The 26,325-nt window shown below is 34.4% G+C and overlaps 1 protein-coding gene and 1 pseudogene across 9 annotated transcripts in view; one reads left to right on the top strand and one right to left on the bottom strand.

Annotated features, from left to right (window-relative positions):
• Positions 1 to 26,325, bottom strand: part of MIPOL1 (mirror-image polydactyly 1) — a 285,448-nt gene that overhangs the window by 128,988 nt on the left and 130,135 nt on the right. For all 9 annotated transcript variants that reach the window (XM_054689935.1, XM_054689928.1, XM_054689917.1 and 6 more), the window contains one exon: positions 17,162 to 17,269. In XM_054689935.1, the coding sequence (XP_054545910.1) occupies positions 17,162 to 17,269 (108 nt within the window). The remainder of the gene's footprint in view (positions 1 to 17,161; positions 17,270 to 26,325) is intronic.
• Positions 6,371 to 6,963, top strand: LOC119239513 (mitotic spindle assembly checkpoint protein MAD2A-like; annotated as a pseudogene).

Here is a 26,325-nt window from a genome sequence, read left to right as displayed (position 1 = left end):
GATTTATTTATTTACGCATACAAGATCTGGGCTGTAGGCCAGAACGGCGGGAGGTGAGAGGATTCACCAGAGTGGGGAGTAGAATAGGTGGATCTACTGAAATACACTGCTGAGGGGAGTAGCGGGTGAGTCAGGAGAGGTCTGCTGCACCATGTGGGTTAGCTCCTTGGCTGGGGACTGAACTCAAGTTGCAGTGGCTGCTGAAAGCTTGATAGCGCTTTGTTTTAACCTCTGTGCAACCAGGGAGCCCCCTCTTTCTAGTATTATTTTATCAAAATTTCAAATTCCTAAAATAATACCATGAAAATTAGAAAAACATTAGTAAACAATGTAAAGTGTAATTAAATGCAAGTATTCATAAGTATTACATTTGTGAAGTCTTCCACAGTATTTTAGTATTCCTTCCATGTAGAAGGTATAGTTTCATCTGAAGCTCACCACTTTTTATTGTCTTGATGGACTTGATGAACTTACACAGATCTTAATGATTTGCCTGTACGTAGTGCTATAGTCCACAGAGTGACCCTTAAGCATAGTTGTGTATGTTGTCACAGCAATTCTCCATTTGGTATAAAAAAAAAAACTGAACTTGATCTAGCTGAGGTTCTTTAAAAAAAGGAGTTGCTATGGTCTGAAAATCGGTGTCACTCTAAATTTCATGTTGGATTTCTAAACCCCACAGAATAGGAGACAGGGTCTTTGGAGGATGCTTAGATCATGAGGAGGATGCTTCACAATGGGTCTTGTTTCTTATATAAGAGACCTCAAAGATCTCCCTATGCTCTTCCATCATGTGAGAATACAGTGAGAAGTCACTGGCTGTGAACCAGGAGGAGGGCCTTCACTGAAAGACAGCCTGCTGGTGATTTGTTCTTGGCTTTCCAAGATAAATGCATAAAGCAAGAAATTCCTATAAATAAAATTATAAAAATACAATTATTGTGGAGGTTTAAATATTGGATACTTGAATAATGGTAGAATTGAATTCGAATGAATATGTATTTAACCTCAAGCTCTGTGTACAGACTGTAATTTATTTTGTTAATTAAATTATTTACTTTGTAAGAATGTATCAATATATTTTAAAATATAGTAATTTAAACTATACTCTATAAATTACCGTGATTAAAGAAAAAAATCGAAACAGAAACTAGAAAGAAAAAAATTTCATTACCTTCAAAAGTATGAAACTCAATTGGAATTATAGTCAAAATAAAGTTTAAGTATTCATTTTTATTATTTATAAAAACTGAGGGGAACTAATTAACTTGTAAAAATTAGAATTAGAAGAGAAAATAGAGTGAAAGATTAATAGAAATAGAAACATTTAACGAGTTGAAAGTACAAATAAAACAAAAAACATCATTAAAAGAAAATAAAATAGGTAGCTCCCAGGAAAGAATGATTAAAAAGAAAATATTGGATCCCTTACTTATACAGTCCTTTAAAATTAATTCAAAATTAGTCATAGATCTAAATGTGAGAGCTGAAACTATAAAACTCCTAGAAGAAAACAAAGAAATAGATCTTCGTGACCTTGAGTTAGGTAAAGCCTTCTTAATGTCTGAGTCAAAAGCATAAGTAACAAAAGAAGCGAGATAAACTGGATTTAAAATGGAAGCCTTTGGCACATCCCTCTACAATGGGGGACTCTACCATGTGGGACACTGCTCTGCTCTCTTCACACACCCTCCCATGATCATTAAGCCCACCATTTAGCATCTGATCGGACTATGATGCTTGGGAAGCAGCAATGACTTTGAAGAATATGTGAAGAAAATAGGAATGGGAATTGGTCTGTGAGAAATGCATGCAATGGCCAAACCAGATTGTGCTATCACTTTTTTTTTTTAAGATTTATTTATTTATTTATACAAGCACTGGGTACAGTCAGAAGCACGGGAGGGTGAGAGCATTCACCAGAGCCAGAGCAGGGAGAAGAACAGGCAGAAAGACGGCGGACACTGCTGAGGGGAGCAGCGGGCGGCAGGAGAGGTCTGCGCGCCATGTGGGACCCGCGCGGGTAGCCGGGGATGGAACTAGAGCTGCAGAAGCTGCAGGCAGCTTCGCAGCCCAGCGCTCAACTGCTGCGCCACCAGGGGAGGCCCTGTGCTATCACTTTTGAAGGCAAAAAACTTCACCATAAAAACTGAACGTATTTTAAAAGCAATACAATGTTCATGTAATCCAAGAGAGAAGTTTGAAGAAACTACAGCTGATGGTACAACTTCACAAATGGCAGATTGGTTCTACATCAGAAAGGGGTGCAAAGGAAAGCACACTAACAAGTAAACTTTAAGAAGGGAAATTAGTGATGGATTTTGTCATGAATAATGTCATCAGTACTCAGAACTATGAAAAAGGAAAATAAAAATTCCATCACTTTGGACAGGAATAGCTTTGAGGTTGAACAAGCTCAGAACAATGAGAAAATCCCTGCATTGTTTTTTTTTTCCCCATTACTGTATTCACTTGTCTTTATCACAAATATTTTACATGCAATTATTTCAAATAGTTGGTAAATAAATGTGTTTGTGCTAAAAAAAAAAAAAAAGAAAGAAAAGCCTTTGGTTGTTAAAAAGCATCATCAAAAAAGTGAAAAGGAAACCCATGGAAAGGGAAATTATTTGCAAACCATGTAACTGAAAAGGGACTTGTCTCCAGAATATATAAAGGAAACATCAAACTCAACAACAAAAAAACAAATAACCCAATTAAAAAATGGGGGAAAGATCTGAATAGATAATACTCAGAAAGAAATAAACAAATGACTGATAAGCATGAGAATAGAGGGTCTACACGATCAGTCACTAGGGAAATGCATATCAAAACCACAATGAGACATCACTTCACATCCTTCAAGATGACCATAAAAAGACAGTGTTAGCAATGATGTGGAAAAATTGGAACTCTTACAATAACTGGTGAGAATGTAAAATGTTCTAGTTGAGAACATTTTGACAATTTTTCAAAATACTAAACATACCATATACGCTCCAGCTATTCCATTCTCAGGTATCTAAGAGAAATGCAAACATACGTTCATGTGCAACAAAAAATGTACATGAATGTTTATAGCAGCATTATTCATCATAGCACAAAAGCAGAAACCCAAATGCCCCTAAGCTAATGAACTGATAAACAGAATGAAGTATAGCTGTATATAATATGTATAAAAATGAACATATTTTTATGTATAAAATAAAAGGAATGAAATACTGAAAAATGCTATGACATGATTGAACCTTGAAATTATTATGTTACAATGGATGATGGTGTACAACTATGGGTCTTGGTGGTAGGTGTGGTGGGCAATACAGACCTGAAAAGGGTGATCCTATGCCTCTAAACCATCTCTAGTGTTTCAAATGCTACCTCAATTAAAAAAAAAATAGACCATAAAATTTTTTTTAACTTGAAAGGAAATTATTATGGTTAGGGAAAGAGGGCAGTCCAAAAGGACCATATATTGTATGATTATAATTCATTTCTATGAATTATCCAGAAAAGGCAAATCTACAAGTAGGTGCTGAAAATGTTCTAAAATTAGACTGTAGTGGTGGTTGAACAACTCTGAACATATTAAAAAACACTGACCTATACACTTTAATTATATAGCTAGTGTTACAATATATGAATGAAACTGTAAAGTACAAAAGGAGACGATTATCCATTGACCCACTGAAAGGTATCTGGCTTCTTTCTATTTTTGCACAATTACAAATAAAGCTATGATTACTCATGTACTTAATTTGTGTTGGCATAAATTTTCATTTCTCTGGGATAAAGACCCAAAAGTGCAAAAGCAGGGTTATAGGGTGTGGCTATTTTTAACTTTGTAAGAAACTGACAAGCTGTTTTCCAGTGAAGGCTGTATCATTTTACCTGGCAATGGATGAGAGACTCAGTTTATCCTATCAACATTCGGTATTATGCATATTTTTAAATTTGATCATTATAATAGGTGTGCCATGGGAGTTCCTTGTGACTTAAATGAACATATAAGTTTGTAGAAATAAATGCAACTTAAAAATTTTTTAAAAAATCAAAATGAAAGTAACATTTCTGGGACCTTTTGTCAAACATTCTACTTCAGCAATATTAGAATTGAGTCCCAGTATCTTAATTTAAATGATCCTACTGTTATTCAAGTATTCTACTTCTGGAAATCTATCTGAAATACAGTCTTGAAAAATTCGACATGTATCCTTTCTAAGGAAACTATTAGAGAATGCATTCCATCAAAATGTAAGTAAAGCAGAAGAAAAATGGAATCCAGCAACAGGTGACCTAACATGAAACTAAAGGAACTCATAGAATGACTCAGCAGGTAGGTTCCAGCACACAAAATGTCCAACAGAGCAATTAGTTTAGATCCTCCAAAAATATGGGCAATACTTTTAAGTCAAATGATATAATTGCATGTATTATCAAGAGATTTAGATATCTGGTAGAAAATAGGTGACTGTATTAGTAATAGATACACAGATACACAGTATATAAACAAAAATCAAGACAATAATTCTAAGAAGACAAAATGTTGAAAAAGAAGGAAATGTAGTTTTTCAAGAAGTGTGAAGGGTATGAGATTTTTATCCTACTTGCAAGCCCACAAATTAGCCTCCCATATATGCCAGCAGAAGACACAAGAATTCTAGGTCACAAAAGGCTTTTTTTACTCAGAAACAGCACAAACAGCACAAACTTCATGTTTGCATTGGTTGCCTTTACATCCAACTCCCTATGCAGGCAATGCATAGAGGAACAGGTGGCACACACAGTGGGTATGCATCCCAGCTGAAGAACTTCAATGTAGCCAAATCTCTTACAATATACTACAGGCAAACATGTCTGACCTTTGTTCCAGAGAGAGGCATTGATTTTATTATATTGGACAGTAAGCCAATCTGTCTTCTGCTTAGAGGGAGACACTATCTCTATCCTTCAAAGATGTCTGCTAAATAAATATCCTTTAATATAGTCCAGACCAAAAGTTTTTAGTGCTTCTGTTCACAAGACATTAAGAAACACAAAAACCCATGTTTTGAGAATTGTTATTCATTACAATTAGAGAGTCACACCAGCATTAATTTTAAAAAGTCAAATAGAATAGAATTTAAAATGTCTAAGCACAAATATGTCATTAGACGATGTATTATTTCCTTACATTTTGCATCAATTTTATACTGTATTGTCTATTAACTGGGTTATGAGATAAAATATAAATCCTGCTATATGATTAGCTGTACATACAATGGAGTGGGGTGATGGTTCACGGGTGAACTGGCGGTGGGAATTTTATCGGGAATAAACAAATGATGTAAAAGATAAATAAAAGAAATTTAAATAATGTAAATAGCAAACACTGCTCTATAAAAAATTGAGAAAGCTAAAATCCTCATCTTCACAACACTCGTTAGGAAGCCAATGAGTAAGAAAAATGAAAATAAAAACTATATATTTTTCATTTTGAATAAACTTGATATAGTACAGACATAGGATAAATGGCTAGAAGGGTTGAAAGTAATTTCTTCTGTGATACAGAAACAAGGAGAGCTAAGAGGAGGAAGCCAGTTGTCTTTTTATTACCACCCTTGTAGAATCATTTGGCTTCTAAAACTATGTGCTTTATTAAAAGTTAAAAATAGAAAAATCAAAATTTAAAAATTTGCTAAATATTGTTAAATAATTGCACACAAAAATATTTTCACAGCAGGGTTCACAAGAGTATAAACCTGCAAGCATTCAACACTAAAGGAAGAATTAAGAAAATTATGTAATGTGATATAGAAAAAGTGTACTGGAGAACACTTATGAAAAGCATTAATTCAATCAAAAGATATTTATTCATGGCTATCATGTATATTGGTGGGAAATACAGTCAGAGCTGGCTTTCCACTGCCAGGTAAGTGCAGCTGTACAAATTGATAACCACTGGCATCTGTCATGACTGGTCACTATTTTTGGCTCACTAGCTGCCAAATACTTTAAATATCACCAGTAGATACAGAAGTAGACAGAGTAAACTAAAATCTCTGATCTCATGGAGTAGTCATTGCTATCAGGAAAACAGACAATGAATATAATAAGTAAGGTAAATATCAATATATTCTTTCTTAGATGATGGGTACTTTGGACCAGCAGCAAGGAAGAAGAGAAAATGCTTGTAAGGATATGGGTGGGGTTATAATGTGCTGCTCAGGGAAGGCCTCACTGAGAAGGCAGCTGAATAAAGTGGAAAGAGATAAGCAAGTAGGTCCTGTGGATGCTGCATCATGACATTTGAACCTAGTGGTGGGGAAGTCGTGTGGGGGAGTTCCTGCTGCTGCTGCCTGTCTGGTAGAAGCACTGGGGCTTGTCTGTGGGCCTGACCATGGCACTACAGCTCTCCAGGGAGCAAGGCATCACACTGCATAGAAGCAGAAAACTGGGGCAAAGTTCTCCTTTGGCATTAACAGAATTTTATATGAGCATGATGTAAAGCCATCTGAAACCTTTAGGTGAGTGCAGAGACATGGACTCACCTTGCATGCAATGACTGATTCAGAGCTCATAAAATAGCTAAATAATTTGGGTCAACTAAAGATTCATTATACAATTGTCCAGCTAAAAAACTAGACGTATTTGATTACTCTCAGATATTGAAATTGGTGAGGTCCTTCCACAGTGAGTGTGACAACACTGAAAAAGATGATGGGGGCATCCAGACAAAAGGCTCAGAAAGCTATCCAAGATGAGGTCGGTTTAGGGGTCAGACCAGATCACAGTTACAGTGACATTTCTCTCACTACTGTATGTTTCATATTTAGTCAATTCACTGAAATATACCTGAAAAATGTATCTGAAAAAATGGCAAGAGTCCAGACCACAGTTCATTACCGATTCTGAGGGAGCCCATATTCATTCATTTACTACTACAATCCACAAAGCATGGTGGCCTATAAAATTCCTGTCAATGCCTGAATGATTGAAGATAGGACAATAATGTTTTTATAATTCTCACATATGGGGTTTTCTTGAAATCAAGTCAATAACAGTTGGTATGCTCTATTTTACTGGTTAATTTTTAAATAGCGGAAAAGTTAAATGATGCTTTCCTGAACTTTGCATACTTGTTCCATTTTTGGGTGTATGTTAGACTGTCTTTACGTTTGACATAATGAATTTATTGCACACTGTTCAAATGGGGGAGATTATGTCAGCATTGAAAGTGGTAATTATGAATGTAAACACCTTTTCTGTAAAGCTAAGGCCTTCCCAAATCAAACCTTTTGGTCCAGTAGCTTAACTCTGAACTTAGGTGGGAGATATTTAAATATAAAACATAGCAAAAGGAGTCTGAATATTCAGAATCTTTGTTTGATCCTGAAAGTAACTTATGATAGTCCATAAGTAAGACAATATTTCTCCTATTAGTTCCTTTTCCATTTATTTCATTTGCATAGATTCCATATTGAAAAAAATCAATTATTTGCTTTTATCTATAAAACTTGAACTTACAAAGCTATGGGTATTTCTACTGTTTGAATTCCTGTACTTCAGAACTCTTAAAATATGTTTTATAAAATAAAGCTTTAAAGACAATGAAATAAAACTAAATGTATATATTTAAGGAAAAAAGTGGGTGGTGTGAATATTTGAGCCAAGAGTATAACTTGGAAGCAGGGAGAGGAAATACAAAGGCTGAGAAACAATTATGCCTGGTGTGTTTGAGGAACAGCAGGAGAGAAGTGTGACTGAAGTGAAGCATGATGTGAAGGAGGAAATTGAGGGCCAGATCAAGAGGTGTTATTGGCTTATTCTCTGAGTGAAATGGCAGACCAGTGGAAAGCTCTTGGCAGAAGAGTAATGTGATCTGACTTTAATCCTAATTTTAAAAGGATATCTGGAGGCAATGGTGAGCATAGACGGCAGCAAGGATAGAAATAAGGACCATTAGGAGGCTTTTGCAATAACAGAACAAGAGATGATGAAGGCCTGCATGAGAGTATAGCAATGGAAATGGTTAGAAGTGGCTGCATTCTGATATGCACTAAAAGTAAAGCCATGAGAATGTTTACAAACAGGATATGGAGTATGAGAGAAAGAGAGGAGTCAAGATTAATGCCAAGGATTCTGACCTAAACCTCTGGTAAGGTCACAGATTTTCTTTTCAGATAGAGTTTATAAAACGAACCGGTTTAGGAGTAACATTATGAGTTTGGTTTTTGGCAGCTGAGGAGCTTATACACATCCAAACTATGATAAGTAGCTTTTAACTCGGGCCCTAATAATCTCTCCCTCCTGGTATTCACACCTTGCACAATTTCTCCATTAAGTGTGGACTAGCGTTAGTGACTCACCCTATAAAATAACTTTTTATTTTGAAATAACTATAATTTCACAAAAAATAAAAAAAAAAAACATACAGGCTAATGATATTCCAAACACCCTCTGTCTAACTTCCCCAGTGGTTAATGTCCCACATAATCACAGCACAATACCTAAACCACAAAACTGACATTGAGGCAAAATCCACAAAGATTATACAAACTAGGTTACATGTATGTGCACATATGTTGTTCTATGCAATTACACCATATGTAGACTGATGTAATCATTACCAGAATCATGATACAAAACTGTTCCATCAACACAACGATCCACTGTTCCCCCTTTGTAGCCACAGCCATGATATCCTGCTGTAAATAGTAAGCATATTCATTTTACTCTCAAAAATGTCTTGGTTTAAAGATATGTAGTCAGCCTACCTATAGTCATACAAGCTTGAAATTGACTTCTTATTCTTTAATTCAGAATCTAAGTGGACCTTCATTCTGATCATAAGTATATATAATTTAGTAAATGATTAAAACTATGATATAATACTGCAAATTCATAAAATCATACTTTCCAGTTTAAATGGTATTATACTCCCTCACTTTGAAAATACAAAATAATTTGACAAAGATCATTTATGAATGTCCATTCATGGCAAAGCAAGGACACAGTGTCTGATATCTATGTTCATTCTATTACCACAACATATAAAACAAAGGGATAATGTATCATATTTTACAAATCTGTCTATATTTTTAACAACTACAACAGTATTCTGCTCTCACTACTTACAAATGTGGGAGTCAATACTCAAAAGAAGTAAACTGACTTTCCAAATGCTCTTCAAATAGTAAATGGGAAGTCTAGGATTTTTAAATTAAAAATCTATTACCAGAGTTATGGATTAGAAAAGTAGGAACTCCACAGCCAGTAGAAGGGTATTATCATTTAGGCATGTTAAAAACAGTAAATTAATATGGCTAATAAATAAGAATAACTAGTAACTCATCTCAATATATAGCTTTCTTATAGAAATTATAATATTTAGTATGTAGTGCACTGAATAGAGAACGCCCTATTTACTCTTAAAAGAGTAACTTATCCTGCAGTGAATCTAAACAGTAACAGAATATGAACAAACAAAAAATTTCTGTGTTCAATATTTTTAAGCCAGTAGTAAAAACTAGAATTCTTAATACTGCATTGTATAATTCATGAACCAAGAAACTTTAGCATAAACGGAAATCATTCTAGAAAGCTTTAGTTGGGCACAGTGAATGATTATAGAAATAATTCATATAATAATCAAATAATTCCATGTCTTGAACTTAGTAGATAATAAATGCAGACTTCAACTAGGACAGACTAAATAGACAAATAGATTAATAGACTAAATAGACAAACAGACTAAATAGATAAATAGATAGATTTTTGGTTAAAAAAAAAGACCTTGGGGCCTCCCCGGTGGCACAGTGGGTTGAGCACCATGCTGTGAAGCTGTCCGAAGCCTCTGCAGTGCAGGTTCAATGGCTGGCTGGGCAGGGAGCAACCCACATGGCGAAGCAGACCTCTCCTGCCTCGCCCACTGCTCCCCTCAGCAGTGTCCTTTGTCCATCTGCCTGTTCTGCTCTGTCCCCGCTGTCCCGGCTCTGTCTCTGGTGACTTCTCTCACCCTCCCACGCCTCTGACTATACCCCAGTTCTTATATAAATAAATCTTTAAAAAAAAAAAAAAAGACCTTACTGATTGTGTGAGTTCAACAATGTGTGAAAATTCAAGAGAAGGCAACATAAAAAAAAAAATTACGACCACTTATGCTTAGTAAGTTCTTGATTTGAGTATGATGACAGGTGAACAATCAATAAGTACAATGATGGAAACCAGCTTTACCTCTATAAACATAACTGGGGCTAAACAACAAAGAGATCAATAAGAACAATTTTGAAAAACTAAATATATAGGGCACTATTTCTGTTATCAAAAATAATGTAGTCAGTCTACAGTAGTCTGATCATACCTCATGATCAGTCAGTCTACGTGTTTAATATTCTCAAAGTGGCTCACTTACAGGCCTCAATGATATAAAGGACAGTCCCCTTATTGTTTACTTCATGACTGTAAAATGGCTGCTACTGTTAGAGGCAATAAGTTAAGTATCCAAGGTAACAAGAAGGCAAAGAATGGTGCCTCCTGCATTGTCCTTTATCAGCATAACAAAAATATTTCCAGACACACTCCTCTTTCTCCCATCCATGCCATAGAATTTCTTTCATATTTCAATGGCAAAAAAGAAAAACTAAGAACATGTATACCTTTTCTAATTTCTATAATAAGGGTAAAGACAGAAAAATCTGAGTGAGAATAAATGGTAAAAAGGTCAGGTCCTGACCTCTTCCCAGGAAGAAGAGAAAGCTTGGGAAGACAAATGAGGGATTTGGTTTCAAACTTGGAGACATTAAAAAAGCCAAGTGAAAAGACAGACAAATCCATCATTAGGACATCAATGATATGGAATATTGAAGGAAGAGATAAAATTATGAGAAAAACCTACAATAAAAGAAACGCCAAAAGTTGGCAAGGATGATACGGAGCAACAGAAACCCTCATTTATTACTGGGTGTTGTAAAAAATTGTACAGTCACTTTGGAAGACAGTTTGACAGTTCCTTATAAAGTTAAATATTCTCTTACTGTCTGATCTAGTTCTCTGTATTTATCCAAATGAATTCAAGAAGTTAAGTCTACACAAAATATGCATGTGGATGCTTATAGCAACTTTATAATAGCTAAAATCTAGAAGCAAACAAGGTATCTTTCAGTAGGTTAATGGTAAATAAACTGTGAAACATCCAGCAAAAGGATATTATTCAACACTGAAAATAGAGAAGTGAGCTATAAAGTCATCAAAAGATATAGAGGAAGTATAAAGGCATATTATTAAGTTAAAAAGCCCATTTGAAAAAGTGTATGCTATATGATTCCAAATATATGACATTCTGGAAAAGACAAAACTTATGGCGATGGTAAAAAAGATTTATGGTTGAAAGTTTTTTGGTGGGGAGAGAAATAAATAGATGAAGTACAGAGGATTTTTTAAGTGACCCTCTTCTGTATGATACCACAATGGTGGATACATGACACATTTATCAAAATGTACAGAATATAAACACTAAGTTTCAACTCTGATAACAAAACTAGACAAGGACACTGCAAAAATAAGAAAATTACAGAACATCCTTGATGAACAAAGATGTAAAAATTTTCAACAAAATATTAACAAATCAAATTCAACAATACGTTAAAAGGATCATACCTCATGATAAAGTAGATTTATTCCAGGGATGTAAAGATGGTTCAAAAGTCATAGATCAATCAGGTACATCAGCAAAATGAAAAATAAAAATTGAATGATCATCCCAGTAGATGCATAAAAAACACTTGAAAAAAATTCAACACCTATTTATGATAAAATCTCTCAACATAGTTGTGGAGGGAAGGTACCGCAGCACAAAATAGTCAAGATGTGACAAGCTCCAGATAACATTACATAGTCAATGGTGAAAAGCTAAATGCCTTTCCTCTAATATACAGGAACAAGACAAGAATTGTCCACTTATATTCAACCAATTACTAGAAGTCCTAGTTACAGCAATTAGGCAAGAAAAAGATAAAAAAAGACATCCAAATTGGAAAGGAAGAAGTGAAACTCTATTTGTAGACAACATGATATTATATTTAGAAAAATCTCTAAACTTCCACCAAAAAAAAAAAACCAACTCTGTTAGAAATAATTTCACTAGTGCCTTCCTGGAGGCACAAGGGGTTAATTCTCAGCACTATGAAGCAATCAGCAGCCACTGCAGCTTGAGTTCAATCCCTAGTCAAGAAGCTGACCCACATGGTGCAGCAGACCTCTCCTGTCTTGCCTGCCACTCCTCTCAGCATATATTCCAGTCAATCTGCCTGCGCTGCGCCCCACTGTCTCTGGTGAATCCTGTCACCTTCTTTCCATACCTCTGGCCTACACCCCAGCTCTTGTATGTGTAAATAAATTAAAAAAAAAAAGAAATAATTTCACTAAAGTTGCAATACATAAAAATCAGTTGTGTGTCCATACCCTAACAATGAACTATCAGAAAGATAAATTAAGAAAACAATTTTTTTAATTAATAATATATCCAAGTCAATCCATAAAATTGACTTGAACTTGTTGAACTTGTGTAGTTTATATACATGTTGATTCCAAAGACGCTCATCTGAAACTTATGTCATGTTATAATGCAACAATACTTCAATAAAAATTAAAATAAAATGAAGTGAAATTTTTAAAAAAGAATAATACATCTACTACTATATTTAACTAAGGAAGTAAGAGATCTGTATAAAGAAAACTACAAGACTGATGAAAGAAACCAAAATAGACAAAGAAATAGAAAGATCTTTCAAGTTCTTGGATTGGAAAACTTAGCATAATAAAAAATTTCATGTTATCCAAGGCAGTCTACAGATTCAATACAATTCCTATCAAAATTCCAAAGGCATTTTTCACAGAAATAGAATTAACAATCCTCAATTTTATGGAACCACTAAAAATCTTGAATAATTAAAAGAATCTTAAGGAAGAATAAATCTGGAGGCATAACATTCCATGACTTAAAACTGTATTATATATCTGTAGCAATGAAAAGTGTATTGGCATAAAAATAGACATACAGATCAATAGTATAGACTACAGAACCCATAAATAAACCTACACATACACTGTCAATGAATCTATGATAAAGGAGGTAAGAAAATATAATGTGGAAGAGGCAGCTTTTTCAATTAATGGTACTAGAAAAGCCTGTCAGCCACATACAAAAGAATGAACTGGAACACTGTCTAACAGTTACACAGAAATTACCACAAAATGGATTAAAGACTGATATAAGACTGAAACCAGGGCCTCCCCTGGTGGCACAGCGGTTGAGCGCTGGGTTGCGAAGCTACCTGCAGCCTCTGCAGCGCCGGTTCAATCCCCGGCCACCGAACGAGGGTCCCACATGGTGCGACAAACCTCTCCTGCCACGCCTGCTGCTCCCCTCAGCAGTGTATTTCGTCAGTCTGCCTGTTCTGTTCCCCGCTCTGGCTCTGGTGAATTCTCTCACCCTCCCGTGCTTCTGACTGTACCCACTGCTTGTATAAATAAATAAATAAATCTTAAAAAAAAAAAAGACTGAGACCATAAAAGTTCTAGAAGAAAATATGGATGGTAAATTCTGACATTAAACTGCAATTTTTCTGAATTTGACCCCCTAGGCTAGGGCAACAAAAGCAAAAATAAACAGATGACACTACACCAAACTAAAGTTTCTACACAGAAAAGGACACCATCAACAAAACAAAAAGGCAACCTACTGAATGGGAATAAATATTTATAATCTGGCTGATACCCCTAATATATGCCATATGCAGCAACATGGATGGATTTGGAAAGGATCATGTTAAGTGAAGTAAGTCAGAAGGAAAATATCTATTGGATGGTTTCATTTATATGTGGAATATAGAATATAAAGAAGGTGAACAAAGGGTCAGGAAAAATCAAAAGTTACAAGCTGACCTTAAAGCTGAGGCATACAGCAGGGGAGGGGGAAAGGAAGAGCACAAGGGACTATGGTGAAGGCTCACGGGTGCTGTGGTGGTGGGAGAACAACAGGGACCACCCCTGAGGAAGTAAACAATTAATGTACAAAAATGCACAATGATATAAGAAAATAAATTAATTCATTAAACAGTAAAAAACACAAACACATACAACTCAAAAAAATTTCAACTAAAAAATGGGTATTACAAATGGACGTTTTTCCCAAGAAGATGCACAGATGGCCAACAGGCAAATGAAAAGATGCTCAAGGTCACTTATCGGGGAAATGCAAATCAAAACCATAATGAGATACCACCTCATTCATGTTAGAATGTCCATTACAAAAAAGACAAAAAACAAGTATTGGCTAGGATATGGAGAAAAAGCAATACTAATTCCAAACTATGTTCTTCAAGAAACCAATTTCTTAATATGTGTGGATAAAATTTATTTTAAGTGAGAATATACGCTCCCTTTTTTAAAGGATATAGACCAACATCAGCTTAAATTCAGCACTTTAGCCTGCGGACCACTGTGTTTTACTTGTTATTAGGGAAAACTGCAAACATGAAAGTGTGAAAGTGTCATGTTAGCTAATTTAGCTAGCATAATTACATGCTACTTCAAGAACAAATGCTTAAAAATAATCACCAAAAATCCAATTTTATTATACTGTCATAAAAAATTAATTACAGAAGAAATGTCCTGGTTATTAAAATAAACAAGTCATTATTACTCAAATAGCATTTGAATATTAAAAAGCATTTCCTTGTATGATAATCATCTAATTGCCATAATCATAACTTTGAAAGTTCTATGTAATGCATGACCATTAACTTAGATTTTTCCCAAGTATATCTGTAGGACTGGTACCTTAAGGGATTTCAATGTAACAAAATGAAATGACACGTGAATTTTTCAGCTCTTACCCTATCTAATTTTACCTTTATTAGTAGAAGTAAATACAGTACTATTTATGATAAAACACTAAAAATATCATAGGCAGATTAAAGGCACTTAACAATAGTGACTTTATAAAATTCTTTTTAAATTTCATGTTTAGGTACTAGCTAAATATTAAATCAGCTAACAAATAAATGTAAATGGATTGTAAATTATAAGTATATAGCTCAAAAAGGAGACAAATAGTTGATTTACTAGAAAGCCTAGTAATAAACTTATTTATAGCTATATGGCAACATGAAAATACAGAGTGCAAGAATAACAGCAGTAAAACCACAAGCAGCAAATAAATACAAAGTCCCTATAAGGTAAGAATAATATTTTTAAAATGAATCAGAATAAAGTTGACGTATTATGAATGACCTAATTTCCACAATATAATTTTTAAGGTTTCTCATGAGGAAATGTGGCATAAAATAAAACATGATTCAAAATCACTATTATACAAGTCAGACATTTTAAAAAAAAACTAAAATGAACACAGAAGTTTTAACAGAACGAACTGATGAGAGTTTTTAAAAATATTCTACCCCTCCTGTACATAAAACTGAAAAAGTTGATTTTGTTAATGAAGTTACAGAGAATCAAAAGACAGAAAAATCTGATACTTTTGCAGATAAAGATGATGTAGTAGAAAAGATGTTAACAGTACTTCTGTCAGGAAAAAAATGTACTTTATCTAAATATTACTTTATACAATGTATGATTTACAGAAATTTCTGTTTATGGGGGCTTGGTTTTTGGGGTTTTTTTAAACTTCTAGGTTTCTTGTGGTCTATATCGTGCCTTCTAATTAAAAAAACTCTTAAATACGTGCATCTATTTCTCTCCATAAATAGAAGCTGCCATTTAATTCAACTGAACATAAATACAAAACCACAAATGCCAAAACAAAGACTATGCATTTATTATATACTTAACAAACTAGAAGCTTTTAAGTTCTGTTTTAAATGGAAATAGCCATTTCTCAAATAATACACAAAACCTGCTCCCTAATGTTGATAACACTTTAGCATACACAATAGGGGCTATCTCTAAACAATTTGTAAGTATATATTAAAAAAAATACTATTCTATATAATTTTACTTGTATAATAGTAAATTCCTTGGGTAATTGAAAAAATAGTCACAGCAACCTACACATTTTTCCTATTTATTTTTCTGACCTATTTATAAATTTGAGAGTAAAGAAGAGAAAGTACAACAAAAGATAACAAAGTGATGATAAAACTACCACTAAATGGGAATTTCAAAGTGAAGTACAGTACATTTTGCAGAAAATTGATCTTCAACTAAACCTTATACTTTCGGGGCAGATGAAAAATATTTTCCACATCAAAATGTCACCATCTTTCACAATTTTGGTAGTAAATTCTGACTTAGTGAGCTACACTGCTAGCCTAAAGGAAATACTAAATTCAAGACAACAAAGTACAATACAATCCTCTTGATAGTACATCTTTTTTCTCTGCTCAGTAACACAAACGGCAAATCTTTTCTGTGTCCTGTAGATATGTTTTTGCTTTTATTAAAAGTGTTAATGACACTGGTAAGCACCTTGAGGGCAGGGACCAGCACTATGTTACAAGACTCTTTGCTAGGAACTGGAGCAAAGACAAAAGGGGAATGAAAAGTTCTAAAGCATCTTAGAAAAATATATAATTAGTAGAATAGATATATTGCCCTTTTTCATGATTACTGAAACTACATTACAATGAATAGACCTTCTTATCATGAAGTGTACCTTCCACTTGTTTCAAGTTCTTCAACACATTCCTTTTCTTCCATTTTTTATAAGTAACATTTTAGAACAATTTCAGTTCCCAAACATGCACCCACCTTTCAAGGGGTGCCAGTTCTATGGGTTACTGATATTGGAAGCTATGAAAAAAAAATTAGTGTAATAAATACTGAAGCAAAGAAAAAGCTCATGAGATTTTCTTTCAATGTGGTCACTTTTCATTAACTACAAAAGGTAGTTATATGTTATTAAATCAGAAGCAGAATGAACATGTACCAAAATTTATTAATATACCAGCACTCAAAACTCAGAAAATATGTTGTTTTCATGTACACATACACGAAATAAAATAATACCATAACAGAAGGGTGCTGTATCTGTGTTTAAAGAAGGGGTTGTTGGCAAACACCACAGCTCACTTCTGCTGAAATGTACACAACTGATATATGCAGCACAGAAAGCTGGCACCAAGGGCTTACAACCTTAATTTGCCTGCAAGAAGGAACGGAGATTTACCTTCAGAGCACGTTCTTGATTGTTTTCAGCAGTCAGATGTCTCATGTTGTTTGCTGAAGTCTGGTTCTGCTCTTTCAGATGATGAAGCTCCTGCTCTAGCCGTTTGCACTGCCACAGGGGAAGAATCCCATTAAGTAAAGGAGTTAGAGCATTTTTTTTCACCAAGCCACATGAATTAATGTAAATAATATCATTGTATTCTCTAAAAACCAAAATATCTTTTGCAACAAGTTAAAAATAATGTTGAAGAGGAATAAAATAATGTTGTTTATAGTACTCAGTCAATTCAATTGCAGTTTGCAGTTGCCTTTCATTATACTAAATTTTACCATACAAATTAGAATAGCTATTTTTTATAAAATTACAATCAGATTATATTCAGCATTATTTTTCTTCATTAACCAAATGATATAACTTCTTGCTAAATTAAAGATGCTCTTAAAAATCACATTGGGTTCTAAATAAATTACAGATGATATTCTGTGATGAATCCTTACTCATTTAAAAATTGTCATAAAATACATATTAAGATTTTTTAAAATATTTTTAGAAATATCTAAAGGAACAATTGTGTAGGGAAAAACTAAGAGTCATAAACTGCTCTAAGACTAAGAAACAAGTTTTTTTAATTTCTCCTTTTTTGACTAAACCTTACTTTTAAGTAAAGCAAGTGGTAACAAACATGTGAAGTGAGATTTTGACTTACTGGAATTATATGAGAATATAAATAAAAAATAAAGTATAAATAAAAGGATAATTAGGCTAATAGAAGTGTCTATGTCCAAAAAAAAAAAAAAATCAGTGACATGTCATGCTATTTGAATAGGTGTCAACATGAATATACTGCATATTTTACAGAATAATTTTCAGGCTGTAAGCTGATATTCTGCAAATCAGAACCACATGAAGATACTGGGGAGAATAAAATACCAAACCACTTTTTACAAAAAAGTTAAAAATTGCTCATTTATTCTTAAATTTGGAATTTAAGTGATAACCCACAAGTACACATATACTGACATAAGGTTGACAGTCATTTCTAGAATATTTGACAAATAATTAGTTGCCTAATAAACGTTAAAAAAATCATTATTATGATGTAATTAAGATGCAGTTGTTAACATAGATTGGCATTTCTTACTACTCTAATGTTGATTTCCTCTGCCTCTTCAAAATAATTTACAGTCATATCAGTATTGCCCAATTTTAAATAATATACAAGTCTTTTTAGAAAGAAAAAGCCTTACTAAACTCCGAACGCTGATTTAAATTATATAATGATGTTTATAAACAAATATAAAATTGGGAACACAAGCCTCATGCATATGTAACACAAAATAAAACCAAAAAACATTTGAAAATCAAATAATCACAAAATTAAGTCTTTTACAATTAATAATGATTTAGTTTAGCAAATGCAGTTTGCCCATTTTGGCAAATATAGTACTGACACATATAGTGGCAGGTCCTTTTTACATTGTCATATCTGTTCCACTATGTGTTGTGTGACAACTGAAGTTACCTATCATTCTGCACATATTCTCAACTAGAATTATTCTCCATTTTCACTTAATTCAAAATTATTACATATTGAGTATTCAAATGCAATGACTTAATATGACCCATAAGGACACAAAGATGGCACAGTCTTGGCTCTAGATATGAAAGAATGTTCAAGGGTTTATTTGGAGTATATAATTTTATAAGCTGAAAAAAGAAGAATACACGAGAAAAGGAATGACAGTAGAACGTCAGGGATATATCTGGAAAAAGTGAAAGGCATGGTCAAGAGTTGTATGACCACCTAATTTTGTGTTCACAAGTAAATCAGAAATTATCTAAGAAACAATTTCTTTTTCTTTTTTTTTTAATAGAGGCATGTTTGTTTTATTTATTTATTTATTTGTTTGTTTGTTTGTTTTTGTTTATACATGCACTGGGTACAGTCAGAAGCGCGGGAGGGTGAGAGAATTCACCAGAGCCAGAGCGGGGAGCAGAGCAGGCAGAAGGACCGAAGTACACTGCTGAGGGGAGCAGCGGGCAGCAGGAGAGGTCTGCGTGCCATGTGGGACCCTCCTCCGGTGGCCGGGGAGCAGCCGGGGATCGAACCGGCGCCACAGAGGCTGCGGGCAGCTTCGCAACCCAGCGCTCAACCGCTGCGCCACCGGGGAGGCCCTAAGAAACAATTTCTTTCCTTTCTTCATGAAACACAAGAATACACTTACTCTTGATCCACCCCCCCCCCAAAAAAAAAAGGTAATAGAACCGGAGGTGGTTATGCTAAGTGAAATAAGTCAGAAGGAGAAAGACAAATATCGAATGGTGTCACTCACAGGTGGAATTATAGAGAAACGAAACAAAGGGTCAAACAAAACAAAACCTGTAACAAACCCCAGAAATCTGACTGTGAAATTGAGGCTACAAGACAGGAAGGTGGAGGGGAAAATGGTGTGGAGAGGGCACAATGGACTATGGTGGAGGACTCTGGGTGACTTGGTGGTACATGTGTTAGGGGGAAAAGGATGTCCTAAAGCTAATTCCATACAGGCTTTGTGGACTCCACCCCCACCCCAGGCCAAAGCCAAAGACACTGGGAACTCCAAATCCCATCACCACCAAAGGGAAGCTAGCTGGGACCTGAAGGTGGGGTTAAGCAGCCAAGTGAGTATAAAGACAGACACGTGGGCTTTGGGGGGGTTCCCCATTTTGGCTCTCCACCAGCTAGCAGCATCCGGCCAGCTCTGAGAGTGACTTTGGGTTTCCAAGTCGGCAGATGGGGTAGGACGCATTAAAGACTTTATTTCCCTATTTTCTCTCTGAGTTGTACATTTTCCTTATTTCCTTTTCCCTTGTAAATAAACCTTTTATTAACCTTTTGTGAGTGCCTGTAGTGGAGTATTAATAAGTCCCTTGTAAGCGCGCGGGTGAGGACCCACAGCCAGGCAACCTGTTCAATATCGGGGCTGTCCTATAACACATGTGGTATGGAGACATGCATCTGAGTAAGTGTGGGTCTATGCCTCTGAATCATACACAGTATTTTAAGTCAATGTTTCCTTAATAAAAATAAATGGTAAATGTATTTTCATATCTTCATGGGTTTCAAATTTAACATTGATGTGGAAATCAAACTGTATCAACAATAACTTTGAATTGAATAAAAATATATATAAACACTCATATCAAATACAAGTTTTTGATCTACATTTCATGATATTTAAGTTATTCAATCCTATACTTTTCTTTTTTTTAAAGATTTATTTATTTATGCATACAAGAGCTGGGGTACAGGCCAGAGATGAGGGGGGTGAGAGGATTCACCAGAGACAGAGTAGGGAGCAGAACAGGCAGACTGAGTGAAATACACTGCTGAGGGGAGCAGTGGGCGAGACAGGAGAGGTCTGCTGTGCCATGTGGGTTGCTCCCTGGCCAGCTGGGGATTGAACTCATGCTGTAGAGGCTTTGGATTGCTTCATAGTGTGGTGCTTAACCCCTTGTACCCTCAGGGAGGCCTCCAGCCCTATACTTTTCTACACTGAATGTTATACTTGACTTGCAGCTAATACTCTCTCACACATGCATTCTCATGTATAATTTCTTCTATTGTTTTTTAATAACTCTTTAATTTTAAAATTCATTTTGAAGCAAAGTGATTACACTTTTTATTACCAAGTGCTACAACATATTAATGACTGTCATTTTTTATTTTATGTAAGACAAAGATCTTACCCTTTAAAAAATATTGAAATTTTTCTTGACAATCTCACCAATACAGTCTTTATACATGCCTAGTTTTAAATTAAAATTATTTGTCACTTCAAATTTGCAGGATACAGGTAATAATTTAACAGAAAAGTGTGCACCTTCCCTAATACTACCCAAATATAAATAAATTTGCTAAAATTCTTTCAGATTGTTATAATATAAATCAATAGAACTTTACAAGGAATTTTGCTTCTTCAATTCACTTTTTCTCTCAGAATGAACCACTATTCTGAAGTGCATTATCATTCAAACAATATTTATTAAGCACTTACCATGCACTTGTAAGTTATAGCATTTAACAAAGTAGACGAAAACCCTGGCCCCATGGAAATCAATCACATTCTAGTTGGGAAAGGAGACAACAAAACAAATGAATTAAGTAAGTAGTATGATAAGAGGTGAAAATGTTATGGTGGGGGGGGTGGAAACAGATTAGGATTATAGGGAATATCAAAAAAAAATCTTTAATTTTACATTTTAAAATAGAAAAGATGTTTTAAAAAAATTTAAGTAGAAAGCACGTGACTGAGAAAGTAATTTAGAAAAAGATATTTGAATAAAGAACCTAAGATAAAGAAGTCAATCTTCAAATCTTTGGAAGGAATGGTTAAAATGAGAAGAACAATAAGTGCAAAGGTCCTGAAGCTTGTCTGGCATGTTTGAGTAATCAGGGAGATAAAAACTAGCTATGAGGTGAGAAGAGCCTTGAAGTCCTTATAAAGACATTAGGTTTTCTCTGAGCTGAAATGTTGCTGGAAAGTTTTCAAAAAATCACCACCATGTTTTGTGTCACAAATAGCATGAGTTCACTCTGATTGCTCTGTTTAGATTCTAGAAGGTCAGGGCACAAGCTAATGCATATTCCAAGAGAGAGCTGACTCAAGACTAGGATGTTGGCAGTTGCAACAGTGAGTAGTCAGACTGGATGTTTTAGAAGGTGCAATCATGAGTGCATTTAATTTTATTGACTGTTTTTTCCAGATGTATAAAAATGGTGAATGATCATGTGATTACTATGATGAACCTTAATTATTCATTAGAGATATTGTTTACACTCATTTGTTTATGTCTATGTGTGTGTATGAAAAAAAACAAGGTACCTTAATTTGGCTTCCACATATTTTATTTCAGACTGCTGGTATGTTCCTAAGGGAGATTTACCTATATTCCCTTTGCTGGGTGTCCTTTCCAGTTTTGTTATCATTGTCGAATTAACCTCATAAAGAGTTTTCCCATTTTAATCTTAGAAACAGCTTATTCTTAGAAAAGAATTGGTAAAACTCTCCTAGCAAACCATATAGTTTTCCTTCCAAATTCAAGTTCCTTTTTTTGAGAGGCACAGCTTTTGAAAACTTTTTGTGATACATTTTACTAGTCTATGTGATTATATTGTTCACACACTCTTACTGAATATAACTGCTAAAATTACTTTCTTAGCACTTTGAAGATATTGCTCCATTGCAGTCTGGCTTCTATTGTTGCTAATGTGAGGTCACTATTAGTGTAATACTCATTCATTTGTAAATTAATCTGTATTTTCTGAACAGTTACTTTAATATCTTCTTTAGTCTAACTTTGGAGTCTACAACTCTACACTATATCAAGGAGCATATTTATATTTTCCAGATCCTCTTTGTGTTTCCCAAACCTGAAAAATCCACGATTATCTCTTTTGAAACACATATTAGTCATATGTTAGATTGGGTCTCTTTTTTTCATCTTGAAATCTTTTTCATGTTTTAAATCTCTGTGTGTAAATTGAGGATCTATCATTACTGAATCGAAACTTTATTTTCAGTTGAATCTACTCTTCCTCTATCAACTTGACCTCTTAATTTCCATGATGATAATTTTCATTTTTGGATGCTTGCTTGTATTCTTTCCCAACTCTGCCTCTATTTTCTACAGTACTTTTTAATGTGTTTATTTAATGATTTCTGTAAATATATATTTTATACTTTTTCATGCTTTCCTATTATCTCAAATTTCTGAGGGCCTAATTTTTTTCATTATCCTTCATAGTGGACTGTTTTATTATATGACATGCAGAGAGGTGGAGAATCCTTTTTTGGTAGAAGTTTTGTATTAACCGGTGTGTGGAAGAAGTGCCAGATTGATTTTTCATGTGCTTCTGCTGAGTGATACAGGCTTTACTCATCTAGGACAAGGTTTTATGTTACTGTCTTAGTTTTTGGATTGTCCCCATGATAGTTACGTGATTTGGTGACCTCCCAATTGACCTCTTCAATTTCATTTTACTGTTTGCTCAATTGTGGCCAGAAATAAACTTCCTTATCACTTTCCTGACCAGTGAGTTTTCTCTGATTCTGGAAAAATGTGCCAGGGTCTGCACTAAATTAGCTCCAATCATCAGTCTTTAAAATGGCAAACAAATCCAAGTTCCTAACCCTTGAAACTTATAACTGGTCTTATATCTAGTTAATTAGTATGTTTGTAACTCCTTAGGTTTCCTCTCATTTTTCAATCTTCATAAGCTTTCCTTTTCGTTCTTTCTGAAAATACAAGAGCAGGAGTGTAGTCCCAAGCCAATTTTACATGAAAATCACAACCAAAGAAATAAGTAATGCTTTAGTGCAATAAAACTATTGCTGCACTGGGAACATTTATCTATGTTGCATACTGGGGTTCAGTTTCCATGGCCACAGAGTAAAGTGGGATATAGGACAAAGCTCAGGAAACACTGGAAGTGCATGCAAGTGTCTCAAAGGTCTATGTTTTCAGGTGTTGAATGATCCTCCCAACTTGAAGGAATGAAAAAAGACAAGACAGATGCTGGACAAGCATGTATGTCCCAAAATCAAGTAATATACTAAATAATTTTTTCTATCGTTTCAGACAGTTTCATTTTGAATTGACACAAAAATAACACAGTAACTTTCCTGTTCATATTCTGCCAAATATTAATGTTCCTAAAAGTTATAAAGCATGAATTAGGAGTTTTCTTATATTTTTTATACTTACAAAAATTTTTTTAAAAGATTTATTTATTTATGCAAGAATGGATACAGGTCAGAGGCGCAGGAGGAACAGACAGGCAGACAACCAAAAACACTGCTGAGGCGAGCAGCAGGTGAGACAGGAGAGGTCTGCTGTGCTATGTGGGTATTTCCCTGGCTGGCCTGGAATCGAACTGGCTCTGCAGATGCTGTGGACAGCTTCACAGGGCTGTGCTTAACCCACTGTGCCACTGGGGAGGCCCTATACTTACAAAATTTTAATATGCAAATTGAACTTAAGATAATCTTATTTTTATATTGTCATGGTAATCTTGAGAACTAGGGTTCTCTACATAGAAGCCAAAAGACACAGATGAAAGGTAAAATATACTAAGGAAAAGTCCTCAAATTTGGAATTTAAATTGCAAATACTATAACAGTACAAAGATTTGAAGTTTTATTTTTAAGAAATATGTCTATGTATTTTTCCAGTTCTGCCCATTGAAAGAGGTTAAAAACGGTAGGAAACCCAGTAACAATGAGTACTCCTATCACCTAGACTGTGAATTCCAGGTACTATTTCCTACTAGAATAAAGAATACTATGAATATTTGTTTATCTCTGTGACAAAAAATATACAAGATGGTCTGGGACATCTGTTTGGAAGATCGTGAGGAGCTATCAAGTAGAATCACAAACGACTTAGTAGTCAACATGAAAAGCATCAATAAAGAGAGTAACTGCAATACCCTGAAACCATGGGTATTGGTTAAATATGCTTAAATTATTAAATCTACAATGACAAAAATTAAAAATAATTGCATTGCTGGGGAAATATAATAAGCCAAGATTTTACCAAGCCAATATAAGATTTATATTACCAATATAAGATTTTACCAAATACTTATATAAATTTACCACTACCACTAGTTAATCAAAAGATAAGACAATGACTATAGACGCATTCAATAATGAAGAGGAATGTTGCAACATCACAATTTTGAAATCATTAATCCATTAACAGATTTGGAAACTTAGATCTGTTAACAACATAGTTCTTCCACAAGTGAAAAAAGCATAAAATGACCTACAATGTAGTAGTCTTGCTAATAAAAACAAATTTAAGTCTGATAAAGGTTCTAGATGAAATTGCCACACTTATAGGAGATGAGGAAAGACAGAAACATGCAAAATGATACCACAAAAGTACAATGAATAAATGGGGAAATTCTATAAGAAAATTGACTCCATTTATTTAAAAACTCAGTTTTAAAGGAAAAAAGAGATAGGCGAGGCATCTGATATTAAAAAAATACATAGTGTTATGAGTCAATTCAATAATTTACAATGATTTCTACCTAGATACAGATTTTTAAAAAATTAAGACATTTATGAAATCATTGAAATTTGAAAAGTAATTGCATGTTTCACAATATTAAATAATAATGTTAATAATTTTGATGTGATAAAATCCTGTGGTTATGTTTTAAACAATAGCCAGTATCTTTTAAAGACACAATAAAAGCTGCAGATAAAAGCACATTAACTGTTGTATATCCTTCAAAATAATGAGAAATGAGTGAAGGAAATAGAAGAAAAAAGATACGTGTTGTTGCCAGGTGAAAATCACAGGGGAGTTCATGATTCTATGTTCTCTAAGGTTACTGATAAGAAAAGGATTACATCTCCCTCACAAACAAAACAAACTTTACAACAGGAGTGAACTAAACATATTAAATAAAACGTAGGTTGGGCCTCTCTGGTGGCGCAGCAGGTTGAGCACAGCGCTGTGAGGCTGTCCACAGCCTCTGCAGCACAGGCTTGATTCCCCGCTGGCCAGGGAGATTCCCACATGGCATGGCAGACCTTCCTGTCTTGCCCGCTGCTCCCCTCAGCAGTGTATTTTGGTCATCTGTCTGTTCTGCTCCCCACTCTGTCTCTGGTGAATCATCTCACCCTCCTGTGCTTCTGGCCTGTACCCCAGCTCTTTTATAAAAAAAAAATAAATCTTAAAAAAAAAGTTAATTAAAAAGAAAAAGAAAATATTCAAACTTTTTGGAAAATATAAAGAAAACATAGGTTATTGATAATTTTTATGAGTTTAGCCCATATTTACTATAAGAACTGTTTTCACAGACAAATTTTTTTACTCAGCATTGTGAATTCTGAAGAACTACATCAAGCAAGCTCATTGTTATGATTCCGTTTTATTTTATGAAAGATTATCATGTCTTAAGTTTCTGACAAAAAGGTCTCTAATATTGTCTATACTTTTAACAGTTGCTGATTCTCCTATAACAGTTGTATTCAGCCACAAATCATTTTGCTTGTATTACATCAAACATCTTCCCATTTAGATGCTATACAACTTTCCTTTGCAGACAGGAAAAACAATACCAGATTCTTCCAGACAAAACAGAAACTTAACTTTGGTGTCAATGT

Source organism: Talpa occidentalis, unplaced genomic scaffold (assembly GCF_014898055.3).
Source record: "Talpa occidentalis isolate TD23 unplaced genomic scaffold, MPIMG_talOcc4v2.1 talOcc4.11, whole genome shotgun sequence".
Taxonomy (NCBI): Eukaryota; Metazoa; Chordata; class Mammalia; order Eulipotyphla; family Talpidae; genus Talpa; species Talpa occidentalis.
The sequence above is the reverse complement of the archived record's forward strand: the minus strand, read 5'-3'. Positions and strand labels throughout refer to the sequence as shown.